The following is a 22,392-nucleotide window of genomic DNA, read 5'->3' as shown; positions in this document are numbered from 1 at the left end:
GCAGGCTTTCTCTCCCTCCCATTGATTTAAAAGCATACAGAGGAGGTCTTCCCCTCCACCCGCCCAAGGCAAATGCCCAAGGAAATTTCCAGATTGCAAACATTTATACAAACCCTTGGTGACTTCCACATCTTTTCTATTTCCAGCCAGAGTACTGTAGATCTTTCTAATGAGCTCCATGTTGTTAAGGAGAGAATTAAATCCATTAAAGTACGAAAAGCTGACCTGATGAGAAGTGGTACCACCAGCAGCCTACAACAGAGAAAGTAAAAGTAGAAAAGAGTGTTCTTAAATTAAGAAAAATCTTAAAATAAAGATTTCCAAACAGTTATTTTTACAAGAGTGAGGGTAGAAAAGGATTTAAAAAAAAAAAAAAAATAATGCAAAATAAAGAAAACTATGAAAGATTCTTATGTTACTGAAACTAATCATGACCAGAATGTAAAACTCTCCCCATCCTACAAACCTAAACAAATACATATGCAGGATTATAACAACATAACCAGTAGTAATTTACAAAGTTCAAGTTTCAGTGCTGTTTTAGTTGGAAATGTTTTATAAGTTGGCTTATTTCTAGTAATGAGGAAATCTACTTCTACATGTAAAGTATATTACTATACAGAAAATCTCAACAAAATCAAAACATATTCTGAAGGAGGTCAACTCAAACATTTAAATTCACATGCATTTCAAGTTGTGAAAAAATAGTAGTAAGCTCTCAGGCTTACATCAGCAGCTGAACCAAAAGGAAAGAACAAGGTTTGCATTGCTGCTCATTCTCAAATGAGGACTGAACTTAAGCCTTTATTTTGAAGTGGTTTGGGGCCTGCACACAGGAAAAGAAATTGGATCAATTCACTAAATACAAGATTGATGAACTACAAAATTTCTGAAAGCAATGCTTAAGCTTGTCAAAGTTTAACTGACCTTGAGGCACAACCAAAAATTTCATCTGATGTTTTATGAGAGAGTCTATGACCTAGGAAAGCTGCTAACAAGATTGGGAACAGAACAGAAGAAGAAGGTATCAGAAATCATTGTCATTCCATGAGTCTTCTGGCTACACTTTTTACTGTGTGCTTCTTCCAATATTCTGCCCAGTTTCCAATTCTCATCACTTTACATATCTCCCTGGAATTCTTTCTTACAAATCAAAGAAGAAAATACTTCTTTAAACCTGGATAAATTCCCAAGATTAGAAACTATGGTCAAAACCAAAGGTGCCCTTTTTATCCCCTTTAGTGAATAATGTTTAAGCTGGCCTATCACATTGTATTACAATGTGATAGTTGTAATAGAAGTTCATGCTCTGTGAGAAACAGAGCTCATGAAAGACCAGTCTTACACGTGCTGGAAGACCATTCTTAAACAAATAAGCAAACAAAAAACCTAGAGTCTTTACTTGTGAGAAACGGCAGGCAATTAATTACTAAAAAATACAGAAAAACAAAAGCATTTTGCTTAAAGGACAACGGAAATAGAATAGGGTCTAGAAAACAAGAAAATGTCCAATACTAAATAAAATGCATTTCAAGCTGACAAAAGCATACACTAAAGTGTACCAACAATCAGTCAATACACAGTGAATACCCTTGGTGATGTTGCAGTTCTTACACAGCCACAGGTGTTTGGACGCTCAGAACTGAAATCGCAAGGCAAGTCCTTTGAAAATGACATCCCAAACGGGATGCAAAGGGTTGTTTGTTTCTAACCCAACATATTTGACACAGCTCACTATAAAAGAATGACCAGAAAAAGTCAGGCAAAGTTCATATTTGTGGGCCCAACAACAGCCCATCTACTTGCTTTGTCTTCTGCCTCAAGAAACCAGTGGAGTTGAGAACTTATATTCTGTAATGAGGGATAACTTTGATATGCCTAGATAATTTCTGCTAAGCTTAAAAATAAAACATATATATTAAAACATAACATAAAAAATAGATCTCAATCTTGTATTCTATGGTTTCCCAATGATACCACCAGAGCTACTCACAGCAACTAAACATTCTTCAACAAATGGTGTCAGCATATGTGGTCGGATAGTGACCATAATGTCCCTGAAGTCCATAGCTGTGACTCTTCCAGCCTGAGTATTGTCTCGCTGCACAAAAGCTTGCTTTGCATGTTCTAATTGTATCTCCTGAAAATACATGGAAAAAAAAAGTTAGCTTCAGAATTATTACTGTAACAGATTTATTTGATGCAATCGTACAGAATATCTCACACTCAATATAACATGATTACATGTAATCCTTTCAATTGATACAGTATATACATCTCTCTGCCTTTTCCGTTTGTAACATCAATGGCCTTTGTCATTGAGCTCAGTACCAAAACCAACAGTCAGGACTTCTCTGCTCTCTGGGCATTAGGTCATGCTGTTCAAACTGTGAAATGGAAGGCATGAATCAATAAACCAGTAGAGGTACTCTCCCATGTATGAATACTGAAGTGTTCCAGGATATGCACTATCCAGATTATTGTGTGTTACTGCAAATCAAAATACGTTCCGTAAAACTCTTCAATGCTGCTTGAATGAGGACAATGTAATGATAAGAGAGTTCTGCAATGACTTTCACTTAGTCCTGAAAGTACTCACTCAAAAAGCATTCTAATCTAAAATACTTTTATTTATCTATAACAGACAATAGCAGTTTAATTGAACTCTTCATATCATGACTGTGTAAAGATTGCTTCTCCATATTTCAGCAGTAGTAACAGACAGAGACCTAACACAAGCATCATCTACTGCAACCACCTGATAACCTGTTTATAATTCATATGTAACACTGAGAAAGGAGAGGGCAGAAAAAAAGACTTTGAATCTCCCAACAATGCGTGTCTTTTTCTACTGTGGCCTTTGCCCTTTCTTCATAAATTACTGTTAGAGTACTTTCTTATTTTATCTTTTAATTAAAAGGAACAATCCTGCACAGATGGTAACTTAATAATACATATCAATGTTTTGTCTAGTTCTACAAGCTTCTAAAACCAGAATTACACGTTGGTCATGCAGTCTGACTTACCAATCAGTACTTCTCTACCAAGTGGAAAAAAACAAATCATTACCATGTCCCTCCTTTCAATTTCAAGCCTTGTAAAAGCCTCTTCCCTGGAAATTCCATGCTTAGTCTGAATGAATTTTCATGATCAGTTACTCAGGAAATGGAATCACTGAAAAAGCATTTCAGCAGTACTAAGTCTTGCAGTGGACAATGGCACTATCCTATTACTTCCACTGTATTTGCAAATTTGCATGCTAATTTGCATTAGCCAAGAACCGAAAGCACCATGTATTCACAGAATGTAATCTCCTGAAAGTCGGTATTTTTCTTACAGGAATGTTCAGTAGAACTCAGAGTGAAAGGCCAAAAGGAAATCCAATAGGCATAGGTCCATATCCACAGGATGTCTGCAGCCATCACTCAGCCTTCTGCTCACTCACTTCACTCTGCAGCCACCAATGCATGCTGCCATTCAAACTATTTTTGGTCTTCTCATTTCAGTCTCCCACCTTTTCTAATTTCAGTCTTAACTTATAATTAAAACACAATACATTGAACTGAAAGGTATGAAGAAAAGCACCTAATAACTTAAGCAGAAGGTAAAGGGGAAGGGGACAGACAGGGAAGGACTGATCAGTGTTTAAACTATGCACAAAAATTCACAAAATTATTCAGAAATTTCTGCTTTTAAGAAATGCTTGTGAGGGTTATAATTTGAAGCGTTACAGTCTCAGTTCTGTCATTCTTCCTTTACATTACAGCCCCCTATGTGGATGCGTTACAACTGAGCTATCCAGCTGGATGTAGCTATGTAAGCTCCTGTCCCATTTCGGTTCCAACTACAATTTCAACAGTTTGAAAGCAAGCAATTTTGGGAGGTTTACAGTGGGAAGGGCACTGCAACCCAAAAAAACTTGTCAGCTTAAGGCAGACAGCTAACTCAGGAGGCACAGAGCTCTGAAGAGGAGTTAAGTATATTAACTTCCATTCCTAACTACTCACTACCTAGTAGATGGAAACATAGGAACACACGAACAAAAATATGAACAGATTAACGACAAAAAAAAGATGCCATCTGGAGGTAGCATCATTAAAGAAAAATAAATTGAATCTACCAGAAGGATTAAATAATAAACTGAATTTTGCTTTTTTTTTGTCTCTCATTCAAATTATTTTAACCACTGAAGTTGCTGGCAGTCCCGTGCTGAAAGAATTCAGCACTAAAATGGAATAAAAAACCCTGGAGCACCACTTGAAGAACACAAGTGCAGCCTGCTACCACCTGTGCACATCAGACTGCAAGCTGGGAGCTTCGTCTCCCTGTTGGTGGGACCTAGGATGGGGGCAATGTCATAGCCACAGAAGGAAAGCAGGACTCACGTTCCAGAGACATATGTTAAGGGTACATTTCTTGTCATCACCCAGCTAATTACAAAAAGGCTGTTAGTACTACAATCAAGTACAAGTCAAACCATCTCATTCTTTCCTTGCTTATGCGATTCCTTTCCATCTTCTCGGTACATGTGGAACTAACTAGAGAGGATTATCCCACATGATCAAAGATGTGATCCAGGACACAGTGCTTAGCTGTATAAAGACAGCAAGACAATGGTCTGAATAGGGTGAGCTCAGCCTTGCAGAGCTCTCTATCCACATCTTCTCTTTAGTTCAGAAATGAAATGGTTTAAGCAGACCACAAATGGCTATGAATGCTCATCCCACCTTCATGCTAAGGTAGGGTCTTTTAGGTTACAGTTATTTTGAGCTGTGCAAAGCACTGTTTTGTTCCAGTTACACACACACAAAAGGAAGCATAAGGACCTTCTGTCACATAATATTCCCAAGACATAAACAACACACGTAACATCTGAGAATATTCAGATCATTTTACAGAAACAAGACTCAGTCTCGAAACTAAATATCTCACACAAAATCTGTCACAAAACAGACAGATGTCACTCCTCTAATAACTATATATTTTATAACAACACAATAAATTCCTTAAAGTGTTTAACACAAAAGAAAGGCCATCTATTCCATCCAACTCTAAGCCTGAAAGTTAAGACACTTCACAGCATGACTAACTGTGCTTCAAAATGAGGCTCAGCAGCTACTAGCAATTTATCAGAGAAATTTGATGAGATATTCTTAACTCTGCCTATGCTCCGTACATGCAGTAATATAAAAAATGCCACCTTCAAATAAACTGAAAAAATAAAGCAAAGCTGTAGCATTTAGAGATGCTACACAATCTCCAGAAATATTTTTCACCTACTTCTGTCCAACATTGCTTACTGAGACAGATTATGCTTAAAAAGAATACAATCCTCATTGCTTTGCATTATGAATTACACATTCTAAAGAATCTTCTCTGACTACATGTTTTATAAAACTAGATATACTCAAGAAGTGCAGTTTCTCCTTTGATGATGTAAGTCCAAAACTCCCTAAGCTCAAAAAAAAATGTGAAAAAATAACTTGCACATCATGATGAAGCACCAGCTCATTATAAACTTCATTACTTTCCAGTTAGATAGGAACTATGCTCAGGTTCCATCCCAATGGATCTACTAGGCATCAGATGTAGTGCAGTCCTTTCTACTGGAGCAGATCCTGTGGTGTCAATTATAAAGAGTACTACTTCATCAACTAATATGCTGGGCATGAATAAATTCCCAGATAATGTGGAAATTGAATTAGCAAGTCCACATAGAAGCATACATAAAAATCCATTCTGCAGAATAGATTTCACATGCTGGGAAAGGGGCCAATGTTACGCTTCATGAAGCAGACTTGTCATTTAAGTGATAATGGAACATGACTATATCCAAACAGATACAGATGTGACTGATATGTAGCAGAGATATCTGAGCTAATTTTAAGCTAGCAAAATTAGAAGCAGGGTAAAACAACACACCTTGAGCTCTGGGTTGATGCAGATAGATCGTTATGCGTATCTGAGCTAAGTACCACAGAGGCCATACTTTTGGGCACCTCACTGTTACTGCAGACAAAAAAGGGATGACTGTATATCCTGAATCACAATCAAAAACTCTTCTTATTTAAAGCCAGACAAGATCTGTCTTGTGCATGGATTAAATATAGTAATGTTACTTTCCAAGTAGTTTCAGCTTTGCCAGAAGTAATGATTAGCCCAAACGCTGCAACAGATAATGAATATGTAACAACTTTATGTGGCATAATGGGATCCAAAACGAATGAATTTGACTCTGTGTGCATCATTTCATTAGAAGTGGCAAATTACATTGTACTTACAAAGCAGTACCTGAAGTGCCTTACAGAACCATCTGGTCCACATTAAGAGCAATGTAAAGAGCATTCATAAATCAGGAATGCAGAGAGGTAATCTGCTATCCACTGTGTTTTCCTGCTGTCTAAGGTCCAAGGTCTAGACATCAGAACAAGGGAACTGACTGACTCATGTACATGCAGAAAGAAAGGCTGAGCACCAAAGTTTACAGAACTCAAAGGAAGATTTATATACCTCTGTATATTAACTCTCCCATTTATGCTGAGAGTCATTTCTGTGCCCAGATTTCACTCTGTATTATATAATGCTGCAAAGCAAGAGTCAGTAAGGAAATGTGTTTCAAAGTTTCAGTTCTAGAAAATTTGTAAATAGATGTAACCAGCCTGTGACTGACTGAGCACCTAACAAACTGTGCTGATAACAGACAGCTTTGTTTCAGCTGCTTTCAGACAACTTGCTTGAAAGTCCCTGATGTCTGCACTAGCGCTGAGATCAACTTTATAAGCAGCCTTAGAACTCTTCCTCAACGCAACTCGCCTTACTAGACTATATCCTGAACTATCAGTCTTACTCTCTATGTTTATGCTCATTCTTCCTCTTTCTGTCATATGAGGAACATGACCAATAGGTTTGTCTGGCTCAAGAGGACCACTGATGTGTTCCAACACAGTGATGTGTGTGTGTGTGTGCTAAGGCTGCCTGTAATGCATCAAAATCAAGATAGGTATCCAGGCTCGTTATGTATGGAAGGAGGTACTGGAACACCAAATCATGAGATCACAGGCATTATTATTATCATTATTATTACTATTTTGAGAAAGCAACATATTCACTCTTTTATCCCAAAGCAGTTCTAGTCTACTGTACTGCCACAGAATTGGTCTACCTCTTAGCTACTATGATGTTGCAGCAGTCAATACAAAACTTAAGGAAATACAACTTAATCATGTGATACCTGACGTCCTCTTCACACAAAGTTAATTAGGCTCTGTTCTACAAAGTCAATTTGAAACATTTGTCTCAATAGCATTAGCTTAATTATTCCTCATCAAAATGATACCACCACCTGCTGTGAACTAACACACTTGTGTAAACAAGAAAAAAAGAAACCTTGCAGTCTTCAAGCAGTTTCCCATTTTAAAACTCTCCAGTGTAAATACTAATATAGGCATTAAGTATTCAGGAGGAATACAAATAAGAATCTCACATATTTTACCACTTCAAGAATCACTTTTCCTACTGCAGAGTATTTTTGACAGTAGTGCTGAAATGCAGATAAACTGTTTATTTTTTTACTGGCACAATATTTTGCTTTCTCTAACAGGGTACCACGAAGTGTGAATAGGCAAAAATTCCTTGTAAAAGAAAGATTATATTTTATTCTTTATTTACCACAAGCAAAACTAAGTAGTATTTCCCTTTCTTAAATTCAAAATAGGCCACAGGGAAATGGGTGTGTGGAAAGGGCTTGCAGCAAAACATTATCTTACTGGACAACAACACTGAATTAAATACTAATTTAGTAAACATGCTATATACAGATATAAGTATTTCTTAATATCAGTCTTGCAAGTGGGTCTAAAATGTTCAATATTGTTATTTACCACACTTTGACTCATTCAATATAGGAAATTTTCAAAATCTGAAGTATAAGATTTTGATTTCATGTCTCCATTGACGTGATTTTCTGCATGCTGACAATTAATTAGAAAGAAAGAGAGAAGGAGAGAGAGAGAGAAAGAGAAAGAGTGAAAGAGAGAAAGAGAGAAAGAGAGAAAGAGTTGGCAAAAATCAGCTGCTTTACCGTTACCTTATCCTATTTATCAACAATATTAATATCTGGCACTTCAATTGTAAAAGCCCACATGGTATTTCTTGCAACTTTCCTACCAGCACAGTATTTTGCAATCTTTGAATCATTTTAATTTTGACAAACTTTATTGTACGAGACCCACCAATAAAAACTGAGTGAACTCTGGATACGTTAGGTGTCTTTTTCTATCCTTTCCAAAGTGCAGCTGTACGAACTCGGAATTCCAGTTAAATGGAATGTGCTGATGAATTGTGGTCTGGCCAAAAACTTGCTTAGCATCCTCTGAGAAGAAAAGAAAAAATGTTAATTTAATAATAAAATAGCAATAGAGATGAGCATATATTTATGCAAAAGAAAGCAATATTGTTCATATGAATCAGTAACATATTGCAAAGTAAGCCTAATTTTCTTTATTAACCAAAATCATAGCAAATGAAAAGTTTTGAAACCTTCATAAATACAATCTCTCGAATAGTCTCATTTGTGGAGTTGCACAGTACATGATCAGAAGAGACTCAACTAGATATCCCAAGTTTCAAAGTGAAGCAAGAAAGGATTAAAAGACAATTTATACGAGGATGAGTAAAGCTAACCAATATTCAACATAATCTTTTCTAACTGCTAACAACAAATGTTTTGCGTCACTACAATTCAGGCTTTTGTATTATTCTAAGAGTTCTCTATGTTCAAATAAAGCAGTTTACCAAAACACCAGCATTTCAAGATCTACTTTTCTGCAGTTACCTTACAGGAATAGTTGTATGCCAGTCAGGGGATGGAGGGACATGGCAAATAGAACACAATCCTATCACAACCTTCAACAAAAAAGCAGACTTCTACAGTCCCTGCTTTGTTATGATGTGCAGGGTGAAAAAGTTTGTGAAAAATCACATCGTAATGCAAGGTTGATAGTTTAGCCTAGCAACCCTAACTGAACTATCAGTTATCATGGGCTCAGCAGATTTTCTGGTAGTACAGTGCACTTTTGGTGAACAAATACTGTTTCAAACACATCAATTTGTATAATCAGCTATAAGGACAACATGTTGCTGAAATTGGACTGTACATATTTTAACTCACAAAAACAGCAACAAGTTCTGAGGACGTACTCGTCTTTTAGACAGGTCTTTCCCAAAATGAAGCCCACTTCAATGGAAGAGCAGAAGTCACCTCAGCCAAAAACAAATGGCAAACACATCTCCCAAAGACAAGCTCAAAGTCAGAGGTTCCCAGCTGCTGTATACCTTCCTAATACCTGCATCCACCCCTTAGCAATGTCAGCCAGGAGCCAGCTCTCATCTCCTGCTTGCTCCTGCAGGCACAGAGCGCTGGTTCCCAGGAGACACTCCCTACCCGCAGATAGGGCCAGGAGGTGCCTCCCCGCTCCCTTCACACTTTGCAGAAGACCGGGAACCCAAACTCTCGGCTCCTGTCTGTCTGTGAGCAGCAGAGCTGGAAGCCAGTTCCCAGGCGTGACCAGGGCCTGGAGGCAAGGAAAGCAGCACGGCTTTGTGCAGGCCTGCCTGTAGAAGAAGCTGGAAGCTACGTCCTTGGAGCCAGCTTCCCTCAAGGCTTAGGAGCTGTCTTCCAGCTCACCTCAGCACCACAAGCAAAGTGGGAGCCAACTCCTTGGGGCCATGAGGTCTTGCCTCCTGCAAAGAGTGAGTTCTGGCTCAGTCTATGACAGTCCAGCACAACAGCTCTGCTGACCTGGGGAAAACAGCCAGGACAAAATTCCCCACTTTCAGCCATGGAAGCTGGGAAGAAGTGAGAGCCAGGACAGAATGGCTGAGAGACAAGAAGCTGTCAGAAAGTGTCTAAGTTAATGAAGGCTAGAATCACAAGAAAAAATGGTTCTGAGGCAGTGAAAGAGGCGAGTGTCCTGCACAGGCCACACAGACCCAAATTCATGCAGTTGGTACTATCTGCAGTGATTGCTTCTTCTAAAGCGAGGAGGCTAGGAATCATGAAGAGAGCATGAACAGATGATACTTGCAGACTTCTTCACATCTCAACAAGGTCAACTGTTTGATCTTTAAGAAGAAATCATCCACCGAACCTTGGAATCAGTGGTTAAAGAACAAGATGTATTTAACTTACAAACAGAAAAACTGACCCTAGTTAACAGCAAATTCTTAAAATTCAAATCTTCAGACCTTAACTCCTGACGAAAATTTTCTCCAAGAAATTTGAGACAGTGCCCCCAGGACACAATTGTTCATTCATATCTTCAACATCCATTACAACAGGCTTGGATCTTGTCAGCCAGCATTCTCCAGACACATAATTCTGCTCCCAAGTCAACTGGGAGGAAAAGTCAATTGGTTCAAAGTGAGGTACCGTCCCACTACTGAATGTCTTTTATTTAGGATGCTTCCTACTCACACAGCCTAAAGCAGAAGGCGCATGTTGTTGGTGATCACCTTCCTGCTTTCTGTTGGCCTTTTCCCCCTAAGCCTCAAAGAAAGGAATCTGTATGAAGAAGGCAGCCTGTTTTATCCACAAACAAAAGGAAAGTTGTCTCTTCCTCACAACAACTACTCTGCTTTTCCAGAGGAATATAGATATGCCCAGAAAAGCTGCAAGTACCACTGACATGCCTGTCTCCTGCACAGCACTCAGATGCTCATCAGCTTCTTCCTTCCCTCCCGCCCTATCTCCTGAATTTAGATAGAACAAGGCACTGATTCTGTCTGGATTAATTTGGAAACAAGTCATCACTTATAAAAGCTAAGTTTGGTTGGACTCCAGATTTGTCTTTGTTAGAGAAGAGTGCCTTTTAAATTAACGTGAGATAACAGTCAGGAAAACCTTAGTCAATATAAAGACTAATTACCAAACTCCATTTGATGAGATCAGGCTCCTTACAATCTTTACTTGTTAACATATGAAAATTAAAGTGCCCTGTGATAACCCTTGTTATTGTTAACCCCATAACCCTTGTTGTTATGGGCTTGTCTGGTGATAGCTGGACTCATGGTTGAGCTTGGCTACCGCCAGCACATCTGCTCTGCTCTTCTTACTCAGGCAGCATGGAACAGTACCCCTCAGTGCTGAGGTCTCTGCCTGGGCCTGTCTGCCCTCACATCACCTTCCCTTCATTGAGCACTCACAGCAAGCTTCCCCTGCTGCTTCTTGTAACAACAACAAAAAAGCATGATGAACTTGTGAAAAAGCATGCGTGTATACAGTCAAGAACATATAAAAAGGCTGCTCTGAAATTCATGCCTCCAATTTTATTATGTTGGCCTACGACGTCAGAGGCAGATGTTGGCATGGCAGTAGATGTTGAACCTTTCCACCAATGCCCTGTTACATTTTGTTGCTGTGCTACAGTTGGCGGTGGTGACTGTGACAGTGGGTCAGCAGCAGACTTTGATAAGCAAGACTTGCAGGCTCTTATTCACCACTGGGGAAAATGCATAGCTAATGGATGTGACTGTGTCAAAAAACAGCATATTGTAGCCGAGATTTTCCTCTCTCAGTGTTACCAAGTAGCAATGTTTTGTATTATCTTTTGGAAAACGTGTATTTGACTGAGTTGTCCATTCACACCCATTTACCCAGAAGAGTATAGTACTCTGGAGGAACAAGTGTGATAATCACCTCCTCGATCCTGCCACTACTTTGTCAAGAAAACAGGTTAAAATAGTTCTACATACTTTGCAAATTGCAAATAGTTTGATTACTAAGGACTGTGAAGGAAAAGTATTCATCCCTCTACCCTCCCTTTGCAAAAAAACCATCAGGAACAGCTGTCACAGGCACATTTTCCACAGGTCAGAAGCCCTGGAATAGTACAGTAAGGCTGTAGTTTCCCTGCAAAACATGGACTACAATCTATTCCAAAATTTTGAATTAAAACTATTTTTTTTTTAAAAACAAGGTTATTTCCTTCTTAAAATACTACTAGGATGATATCTGACAGAACTCTCAAGCTGAAACTGGCACAGTAGAAACCGAGCACATAATTTGAAGATAATGGGATTGTATTACATGACTCAAGAAAGGTGGAGGGTTAATCTGAAAAAATACAGCAGCTCAGGTCAGTGCAATTTATCTGCACTCCGTCACACTGTATGGCTCCTGTTTTAAAACAGATTCATTCAGAAAAGTGCGAAACCTTACATTAATACACCTCATCTATTTAGACTAACATCAGTTTCACCTGCATTTGAGAAGTGCAGCTATAAACACACATTTGCGTATAAACACCTTATTGTCTTTATTTTTAAACACAACTGACTTCACTTCTTTTGTTAAATTTGTGTGTATATATGCATATAGTATCACAGAACCATAGAATCATTTCAGTTGGAAAGGGCTCTTTGAAAGGTCATCCAATCCAACTGTCCTACAGTGAACAGGGACACCTACAGTTAGATCAGGTTGCTGAGCCCCATCCAGCCTGATCTTGAATGTCTCCAGGGACAGGGCGTCCACCACCAATCTGGGCAAACTGTGCCAGCATCTCACCACCCTTAACGTGAAAAAAACAAACATCTTCCTTAAAGCCAATCTAAATCTCTCCTCCCTTAGTCTGAAACCATCTCCCCTGTGTGCTATCACCACAAAGTCTTTCCCCTTCCTTCTTACGGCCCCCTCCCCTTTGGACACTGAGAGGTAAGTGGTAGCTTATTCTTTTTTAATATAACTAGTTACTCCAAATTCAGTGAAAATCCCCGAAGACAAAATTAAACTAGAACAATAAAATGGCAATATTAACCACTTTAGCTATGTTGAGCTAGTCCAGCTGTGCATTAATGCTTAATTGTACTGGACAAGACAGGGTTTTGCTGCTTAACATAAGCCAGTACTGCTTGTATGTAACCAAAGCTGTTGTATCAAATTCAATGTCCTTATTTCCATATGGTAAGTGAAATAATTATCTGGACTCATTTCTGTTACCCATGTCATTGAGATGTTAAAAGCACAGGACTTTCAGAATCCAGACTGACTCAACAGCTTTCTTAACACTGGTGGAGCTGACTTTTCTGTACTTTGTCCAGAAATTCCAACTTACTTCAGAGTTCACATGATGTTTCAAACAGCAGTTTAATACACCAACAAAAGTGATAAAAGAAAACTCCTGGCTTGGAGAAATTATCCCAAAAGAGCATAAAAGTTATTACACTTTACACTCCAATGCAGACATAAGAGATCTATTTCTTTAACAGCTATTTTGCTTAGATAGATGGTATTAAAAAAATCACTTTCTTGCAAAGCATTAACATACATTTTCCCCCACTTAAATACTTCAATTTCAAATGCACCACAAAATGTACTCCCACAACAGTTCTGTATTAGTATAAAACTATTTTAGTTCAATTAAAATGTCTAACTATCTACCCCCAAACCTACCTAAACTGTAATTTTCACTTCGAGCACTTCCAATATGTTCTCAGTTTTGTTTTCTTTTATCAGCTTATCAAATCAGGTCCTGCATTCCAAATGTTGGAAAAAAATAGTCATTAACTGCTAGGTAACAGCAGATTTTCCAATTTAGAGAACTGAAGTACACACACTATGAAAGTATGTGTACTTTGCATTCTGAAATTTCATATTAAAATTTGTAATAACAAAATACCTTGCCAGCTCTTAGGGCCTGCCTGAGCTTTTGCCTTCTGATTTATAATTCTAGGACAATTTCAAAAGGTGGTGGGAAATAAATAAATAAAACCAAGCTTAAAATAGTATGCTTATGCTGCCACAGCTTAAATATATTCTGGAGTGGGAGCTTCTGGTTCCTCTCCAAATGCTGCCTAGTAATCATGTTGGGTTTGTTGTTTTTTTTCCCCTCTACAGCATATGCAGCTGCGTGAAAGATGGCTACCCCTCAGCTTACTGTTAACCAGAGAGTGACCTCATACAGTTGAGATTTACTCTCACACTGGCTTTTTCCCACCTTTTCCACACCTACTTTTTCTCTTTTTAAGTAACACGAAGTAGCGTCAGAAAGCACAATGTTTTAGTCATTTGAGCATATACGAATTATCCCACCAACTGGAAGTGCTCTCTGTTACCTCTGTCTTTTAAAATTGAAGCCATTATAGTCAATCGTGCAAATCTACAGTTAGCCTTTCATAAAAAGTGGATTTTTGACCCACTGAACTGGAACAGCTTCTAAGGAGATCTTTTGTTTCAGAGAAGATACCATACAGTCCATGCATGTCAATCTGATACTGGTGTGCTACTGCATTCAGAAACACTCCTCATAAGCAACCTAAAAAGTTATGGAAAATCATGGTTGTTTCGGTTTCGGTTGTTTTTATTTTTTTCTGGAATGCAGGCTTGTCATTTAAAGAAGTACAATACAGCTCCACGTGTTTAAAAAAGTGTTTACTTTCACAATGATTGATCACCTCCAGGTAACGACAGATCAACATCTGGAGCAATGGAAAGCAAAAGCTTACAGAGGATCCAACGATTCTCTCATAAGATGAACTGGTTGACTCAGCAAACTCCAGATAGAAAGGACACTGTGCTATGACAGCATCTACTGGAGTGTCAGCACCCTTACAGACATACACAGCAGGGAAGAAGAGCTGGAGGATGAAGTCTTTACTAAAGACTCAGATGTGAAAGAGTACCATAACTCTCAGCAGTTAAGATTCCGGATCCAAGCATGTCTGCTTCTTCTGCCCTACTTGGATGTCAAGGGGAAGTAACATGAATTTATACACAGAGTACTGCATATTTGGCTTACAGAAAAGGGTTTTAACATTTTTTTTCAAGATGCAAACCATTAAAAATATTTCTGCTGGAACAGTGGACATCCATAATTTCAACTACTTGGCAACAACATTACATTTCTTTGTTACCTTTCTTGGCATCCTTAGAAGTCAGTGACAAAACGCCAAAGCCTAAAGACCACAGGCTTGGAAAGCACTAGGCCCACGAGGGCATAAAAACTGAACTTAACTCTCTTTTGCCCTGAATAATAATAATTTAAAAAAGAAAAAACAGATCACTTCTACCAAGGTAAACATAATATACCGAATAACTACAATAAAATATCATCCTTTCTACCCTACTAATGCACACAATGTACAAAGACACGCTGAAGGAATGGGGTTTTCTAAGGCTGATGGTGAGCAGGCTAAGGAAGGACCTCATAGCTGTCCACAACTACATGAAATGAGGGTTTAGGGAAGGCCAAAAAGAAATGGATTCAAACTGGAACACGGACGCTTCCAACTAGGCTTCACAAACTTTTTATTCCACCATCGTGATGGTCAATCACTGGAAGACAATGGCTCATAGAAGCTGCAGTCTCTATCCTGAGAGATGTTAGGTAAAAGAGAAAACAAAATAAGAGAAACCTGCCAAGCTGACCTAAGTTTAGAAATTAAATTCTATGAAAACAGTGTTAAGCAGAGTTCAAAAGTTGCTCAGCAGAAAAATACATATACTTGCAAATCTTGCTTAAATATTCATTTTAGAAATAAAGTTATTTGTGCAAAATGCAGTAGAAACAATAAAAGATATTAGAGACTAAACACATTTTACACCTGTAACACTGCAGTAGGTAACACTGCTGTTGGGATCATCATATGTAGGCAATCGTCAGTTATAAGCCAACAGATGTTTCCTTGTGTAGTATAAACTAGCACATCATGAGCTACGAAAGGTTTCAAACTAATTTGAACCAGCATCAGAAACCTCACTGAGAATATTGCCATTCATCAAATGATCAAAATTTAGAGCCTCAGCAATTTATGCTGGTAGTTCAGATTTCACTTTACTTAACGTGGTTTTGAGTGTACTGGGCTGGACACTGGTAAGCTAGGCATTGCATAAGCTATTATAAAATCCCATAAGAAGAGCCAGGTCATATCTAGCAAAGCATAAATAATCCTCTGTAACAGAGCAAGCAGGTTCACAAAATCTGAACCTAATCCTCCGGTTAGGAAAGCAACTATTAGACTCCTGTAATAAATCTTAACATGTTGAAAGAGTGTCAGAGCATTATCACGGAGCAAAACCTCCAAAGATCATCAGAAGAGCTGCGTACATAAACCTCAGTCAGGAGCTATGTGTTTTTATAGAGTTTATTAACAAGCGTTCAGGCAATTCAAGTAACAGATACGTGAACAGGAGTGCTTAGTAAGATGCATCATTAATTTCTTCATTCCTCTAAGAAATGTGTACTGCTATAATTAATCACAGAAGCAGAGGTACACAATAGCTGCTGTCTACATGTAAATAGCAACCTGTTTTTGTCTCACAGCAGAAACACTGCTCAGCCCCACAGTCGTTAAGACAAACAAGTAACAGTTTAGAGTTTGGGTTCTCTATTCCCTTTTCAATGAAAAGACCAATTTGTTTTATGGCATATTCGTATTTCCCAGAGCAGCACCACATAGCATCCATTTTGAAACAGCCTCAGATTGAACTGGAAGACTTCAGAAAACTAACTAAATAAACTGGAAGACTCCACACACTATACCACAGCTACAGCTCAGAAATTACGAGAGGAGGAAGCATTTTTGCTTGGTGGGAAAATTTCCTTCAAAACAAATCAATGAAAATCTTTAACATCAGGTTCAATGCTGCTTGTCAGCACGGTCTCAGGTAATCACTTTTGTTTTTCTACATTTTCTTTCTCTATGAGAAAAACCAGTGTGGACAATGTTCCCTTTGCCGTTCATTAGGGCTGTGAGAACCTGTATATGAGAAAGAAAGTTCCAGTCCACAGATATCGCTTCTGTATTATTCACTGCTCAGAATTGTTACCTGTCATCATTTCATTTATCTATTCAAAATTAAAGATGAAGGTTAAGACAACTTAGTTTTTAAACACTGACATTTTTACCCAAGCTTCTCATGTTTTTTTAAATACCATCTAGTAAAGCATTTCAAAGGGCTCTGCTTCTTTAATGAGGCATTAAAATACAGTCATATGACAAAAAAGTAACTCTACTAAGTCTCTTAAACCCCTGGACTTATATTATCAGCTTTTATGTGCCTGTCAACACTCAACAGTAAGAAGCAATGGTTTGCTCTTTGCCTCGAATTTAAAAGCCAGCTAAACTTCCTCCCACTTTCCTGCTGAGAGCTTTAACTCCTTGCAAACGCTCAAAGCTTTGACACTTCAGCAGCAGATAAATCTACACCATGATGCAACAGCCAGGTGTAGACTGAGTCAGCCACTGGCTACTAATTTACTCCTGGCCATTTCATTCATCTCACTGAAGTAATAAACTAGAAATACTTTCCAGCCCGCCCCACCACTACCACATATACACGCTGCTGGCAGATCAGATCTCTTAAATAGATGCCAGCTCTGTCAAAAGAACTATATACAGTTAACTTGTAAGTTGAAAGAACTGAAACATTTGAAATTGTACAGATGTCAACATACAGCTTGAATGCAAAGGAATGTCCAACTCAGAAGCTAAAGAATACAGTATTTTTCAATAATATTATATATATATATATAATACAATATATTAAATGCTAAAACTTCCTCACTCAGAACATTTCCCTAAATATCTACAACCTGAACTTGGAAATCACTATAAAAGATCATTGATGCAAAACCCACTATTAATTTGTATTACAAAGGTATCAAGCTATGTGCACCTGTGAAAGAATATGAACTGGATGACTTGCTTAAGTGAAGTTCACAGCCGGAAAGCTCTACATTCCATCCAGAAAAAGCTAAAATATTTACACTGTTTTCTCAGTACACAGAAAAACAGTGACTGGAAAGATAAGCCATGCTGTTTCTTCACAACAGTAAAATGAGATGAACACTAAGAATGGGATCCTTGAGATACTACACATAACAGCAGCACAGTGAAAAATGATCCTCTCCCTTTTCTCCTTTTCCTTTCACACTGTAATTCCACAGTACATAAAACCCCTATTTAAGTCTCCTAACCTTGATAAGGACTTGATCCTACTCTCATTCAAGTTAATGGAAAAAGATCTCATAATTAACCTCAAAGGTGCATGACTGAGGCACTGAGTGGCAAAGTTAAAGAGCACTATTGCAATTGTTCATTTGTGGAAATGTTATTTTTTTCACAATAGGGAGGAAAACAAAACAATTTCTTCCTTTATAACAGAAAACATACACTAGCTTTATCTAAAGGTCAATTGCTGAGAATGAACAATACTGAGACAGCTCTTACATCCTTCTTCTAAGGTGGGAGCTACACAATGCTATGCAGAAGTTACAGATACTTTTTATGATTTCAAAGTGGGAGAGGAAGGAATTAAAGGGAAAAAAAAAAGATATCTGAGGTTCTGCCAACGTTGGCACGCTTTCTTTTTCAAATACCTTAAATACAGCCTGGCATAAAAGTTTCTGTCATCACTAAAAAGACTTCAATGGGTTTCAAATGCCAAACAAATCCCTTGACTCACTGTGCCTAACCCCAAGGGAAGCATTTACCAGCAGGAAAAATATGAACAAGAATGCCAAAAGTTAAAAAGTGAAGTTGGACTGATTCAGCATTCAGATCAAACAACTACAGCTCTTCCTAGATTATTAACAAGTGCTCCGAGCAACTGTGGGCTCTGACACAGACAAGAACCTGCACATCGCAGGCATTCCAGGAACACTGGTTTGTCTACGCTGGAACAAAACCATTACTAAATATGTGGACCCTCCTGATTTAAAAGCATGCTGTTTCTCGTTGCCTCTCTGTTCATAGACATGAATAATACTGTTAGGCACAAAATACTTCCTTCATCAAGGTGAGGAACAGCAAAATTCCTTTTCTGAAATTCCTTCAAATCCTTTAGCACCCATGGTCATGTTTTTAAGAGCTGTTCTAACAAGCAGGACTGCACACAGAAGACACATCTTCGACAAACCCAACAGAAAGTCAAAATAAGGAAAAATCAAAACAGACACAAGAAAAGACATTAAGTCTATTCACCAGCCGCAACTTCAAATGTAGATTTTTGGAGATGGTAGAAGGAAGAAAATGATGCTTCAAGCAACAGTAGTAGATCTTATCGGTTTAAGTGATCTGGGAAGATGTGATTATTTTTTTTAAACTAAGTATATGCGAGGCAATACCAGCAAAAGACAAAGGGCATGTGAGCCATACAGGGGAAGATGGGAAAGACAAGAGTCACCACCACCCAGTTACCTTTTATTTCAAGCTGTTTAAATAAACAATTCAACAAACCTAAGGCAGATGGATAACTCCATCCAAATGTAACAGATAAGGAGTAGAAATTTTATCCAACATAATATTTAGGGTTAAAAAAGCCCTCCGTACTTTCTGAACTTCAGTTCAAATCCTGAAGTCATTTAAGAACATTATTTTCTGAATATTTCTTCCAGACATCACCATCCTTCCTCCAAGGCAGGTGGCAGATACTTTTCAGATATCAAAAACTCTCTCTGTGGTGTCTAAAATAAACAGACTCTTAATCATGTTGTAAACTGGCCTAAGTATATCACATTGTCTGTGCAAATACCACACCTCCAATGCATAGCTGAGTTTCCTGTGGGGTAGCAACGTATTTATTACTGAAAAGTCTCACAGATGAAAGTTTTAAGCCTTAAGAGGAAGGCAGCTTGCAACATAGCCAATTTAAACAAGAAGTAATTCACAGTAATTTCAGACTCAACATTCACCCATGTCCTCTGGCAACTTCTTTGTGGTTTTACAATCATTTCCTATAGCCACCTCTTGCTGTTGTTCTGAAGACATGCACAAGCATGCTAGAGAAATGGAGAAGTGACCAGTTCTCTAGAGAAAATCATCAAAATGACCATGACCTTGACTTCGTATTATACACGTGGGTGTGATTTATAGAAGTTCAGCCAGAATCCTACTTGGCATGTGTATAGTTCTATTACCACTTGCAGCGTTTCCTATGGTAACAGAATGTTAAATTGTTTGACACAACTAGGGATTTTTAAACTGAGAGTGTACATTTAAAATCATTCTTACCAAAAGTAACTTCTCCTTTGCCAGTCTTGTCAAATAGCTGAAAGGCTACTATGAACAGTGCATCTGGAGCACACAGGACTGATTCAAATGCCACAAACTCTTGGAAAGATATCAACCTAAAGGAGGAAGAAAAAAGTAAGAACTATGAAACCACTTGCTTGCAGAAAACTGAAATGCAACATAATATAGATTATGCAAAAGAATTAAGATCACAATGAGAATACATACAAATTGTCATCAACAAGGATGAAAACTTATCCTAAAATGCCCCAACAACAACACTGTTAGCAGCCCTTTACATTGCTAGATGGAAACGACTTGGTCAGCAAGCAACTGCTGGGCTTTGCAAGTCACAACAGAACAAAAATAAGCCTGGCGTTCCATGTGTCAATGCACCACAGCCATCATGTCCAACTGAACTGCCCTCATGGGAGTCCACCCACCGCCTTTCATGGGCAAGAACCTCCCTTCAGACTCAGTGCTTCAGGCCTTCCAAAAGTAAATCCACTCAAGACCTACGTACTGCCACTCACTTCTGAAGGAGCTGATCTGAATACGTTATGTTAGCTAACTTATTAGTCACCTCTCACAGCCCTCAAGTATTGCAAGTTGAGTCACAGATCTTCAAGCAGAAGTCTGCACATTCTTCCTCCGCCCAAGAGCACTTTATTCAAATTCATCATCATAGCCAGGTTCCCAATAAGCAAGTGCATTAGCAGAGCAGATAAAAGCCGAGGTGCCTTTCCTTAAGATAGTTAATAACTAGAAATATGTAATTAGACAACTTGGCATTGTTTCCAGCAGTAGACTTGATACAGCAAAGGCCTTGAGCAGTTTTAATTTCTTCAGGTTACACCCAGGAGTTTAAATGGAGATCAAACTCCTTCTCTTAAAGGGACAAAGTCTAACCAGCCTCCTGCTTTGCTACTTTTTTAATGATTAGGTTGCAGAGTTTAAAACCATCTTCAAATGTGTGGCTGCAGGGCCCACTGTCAGTCTGAGATGTTGAAGGTTGCCCTCTCTTTGTGCTGTTCTATGGCTGTATGGTGTGTAGCTTTAATGGCTTCACATGGCTGCATCTGGGGTGTAGATGAAGATTTATTTCTGAGATGCACAGAATTCCATGTAACAAATGATGAGAAACATACAGAAGAAAAAGAACAAAATTTGTACTATTCTCTAGAAACTAACCATAGCCTTCTATTCAAAATGATACTGCAGCTGGTTCAATGAGAACTTCCACTCAGTAAGCAATAACAGGGAAGAACGATGTGCTTGAAGAGGCTGGAAAAGACATCCATCCCACTGAGTCATGCTGACCCATGACTGTGGTACCATTTCCAGCCACCCTGTCTTAAGGGAATTGTTTTGTTTTTTAAGTCACAGAGAAGTGTGTTTGCCGTCAGCAACCAAACATCCACAGGGTAACAAAAGCTGATTTCCATGAAGAACAGGAAAATATGAAAAGATGAATACTAGTAAATGGGTACTGTCGAAAAAAGCATGGTTAAAAAAAGATCAAAAAAGCTGTTCTACTTTACCTCCCTCGATATACACATACTAAACAGAAGTGAAAGAAACAGAGTCAGAAATATTTTAACAAATAATTAACTCTGGGAACATAGATCATTATTTGCCAACATAGATCATTATGCAGAAAGAAAAATGAAAAAGAAGAAACTTCCTCAGGTATCCTTAATCATAAATTGACAACTGATGATGACAGCAAACATATAAGCATGTCTAAAATTGTATCAGCAAAGAAGCCAGTGACTTGCTACATAAGCACACATCATCGCAGAGGCATGTTGCTAAGTCATGCAAACAGTCTTCAGATGGCAGAAAACTTCCACCTCCCCTAGAGCCAAAGGGAAAAAAAGAAGCAATTTTTCATTCAAATTTAATCCTATACATCACAACCTACACAGTTCTGCATTTACACACATTTGCTGCTACTATGAAACTTCGAGGTTATAAAAGCTCTTTGTTATCCATTATTATTTGTTACATACCTGACAACTTCCACAACAGTAAATAGATACAAAGAACTGAGTGCTTCTGTCCCAAACATTATGAACAAAATAGCAGAAAACAAGACTCTAGAATAGGACTGTTTAGAATTTAAAGTACCTGCCAGCATCTATTTGATAATGCTGCTTTCTGTGTGAAACAACAACCAACGTATGTCCTTACTAACAGATCCCAATATACACAGTGATCACAATGCTGAAATACAGCACCCTTCCCAGCAGAATCCCAACAGAGCGTATTCTATGCCGTTACACCTGGAACTGATTAAGACTCCAAGCATTAGCACAGCTTCAAGATTTTATACTGGTAGAAGCATTCATTGTCAGCTCTTGCAAGCAATAAGCCCCCTCT

The 22,392-nt window shown here is 38.3% G+C and overlaps 1 protein-coding gene across 5 annotated transcripts in view; it reads right to left on the bottom strand.

Moving 5' to 3' along the window:
- Positions 1 to 22,392, bottom strand: part of SLC25A13 (solute carrier family 25 member 13) — an 85,779-nt gene that overhangs the window by 36,959 nt on the left and 26,428 nt on the right. For all 5 annotated transcript variants that reach the window (XM_085538606.1, XM_015853598.3, XM_015853599.3 and 2 more), the window contains 4 exons: positions 20,011 to 20,126; positions 8,232 to 8,371; positions 1,994 to 2,140; positions 114 to 252 (listed from right to left, as the gene is read on the bottom strand). In XM_085538606.1, coding sequence (XP_085394732.1) covers positions 114 to 252; positions 1,994 to 2,140; positions 8,232 to 8,371; positions 20,011 to 20,126 — 542 coding nt within the window. The remainder of the gene's footprint in view (positions 1 to 113; positions 253 to 1,993; positions 2,141 to 8,231; positions 8,372 to 20,010; positions 20,127 to 22,392) is intronic.

This window comes from Coturnix japonica, chromosome 2 (assembly GCF_054131305.1).
Source record: "Coturnix japonica strain WE chromosome 2, WE-NBRP24, whole genome shotgun sequence".
NCBI classification, from domain to species: Eukaryota; Metazoa; Chordata; class Aves; order Galliformes; family Phasianidae; genus Coturnix; species Coturnix japonica.
The sequence above is the reverse complement of the archived record's forward strand: the minus strand, read 5'-3'. Positions and strand labels throughout refer to the sequence as shown.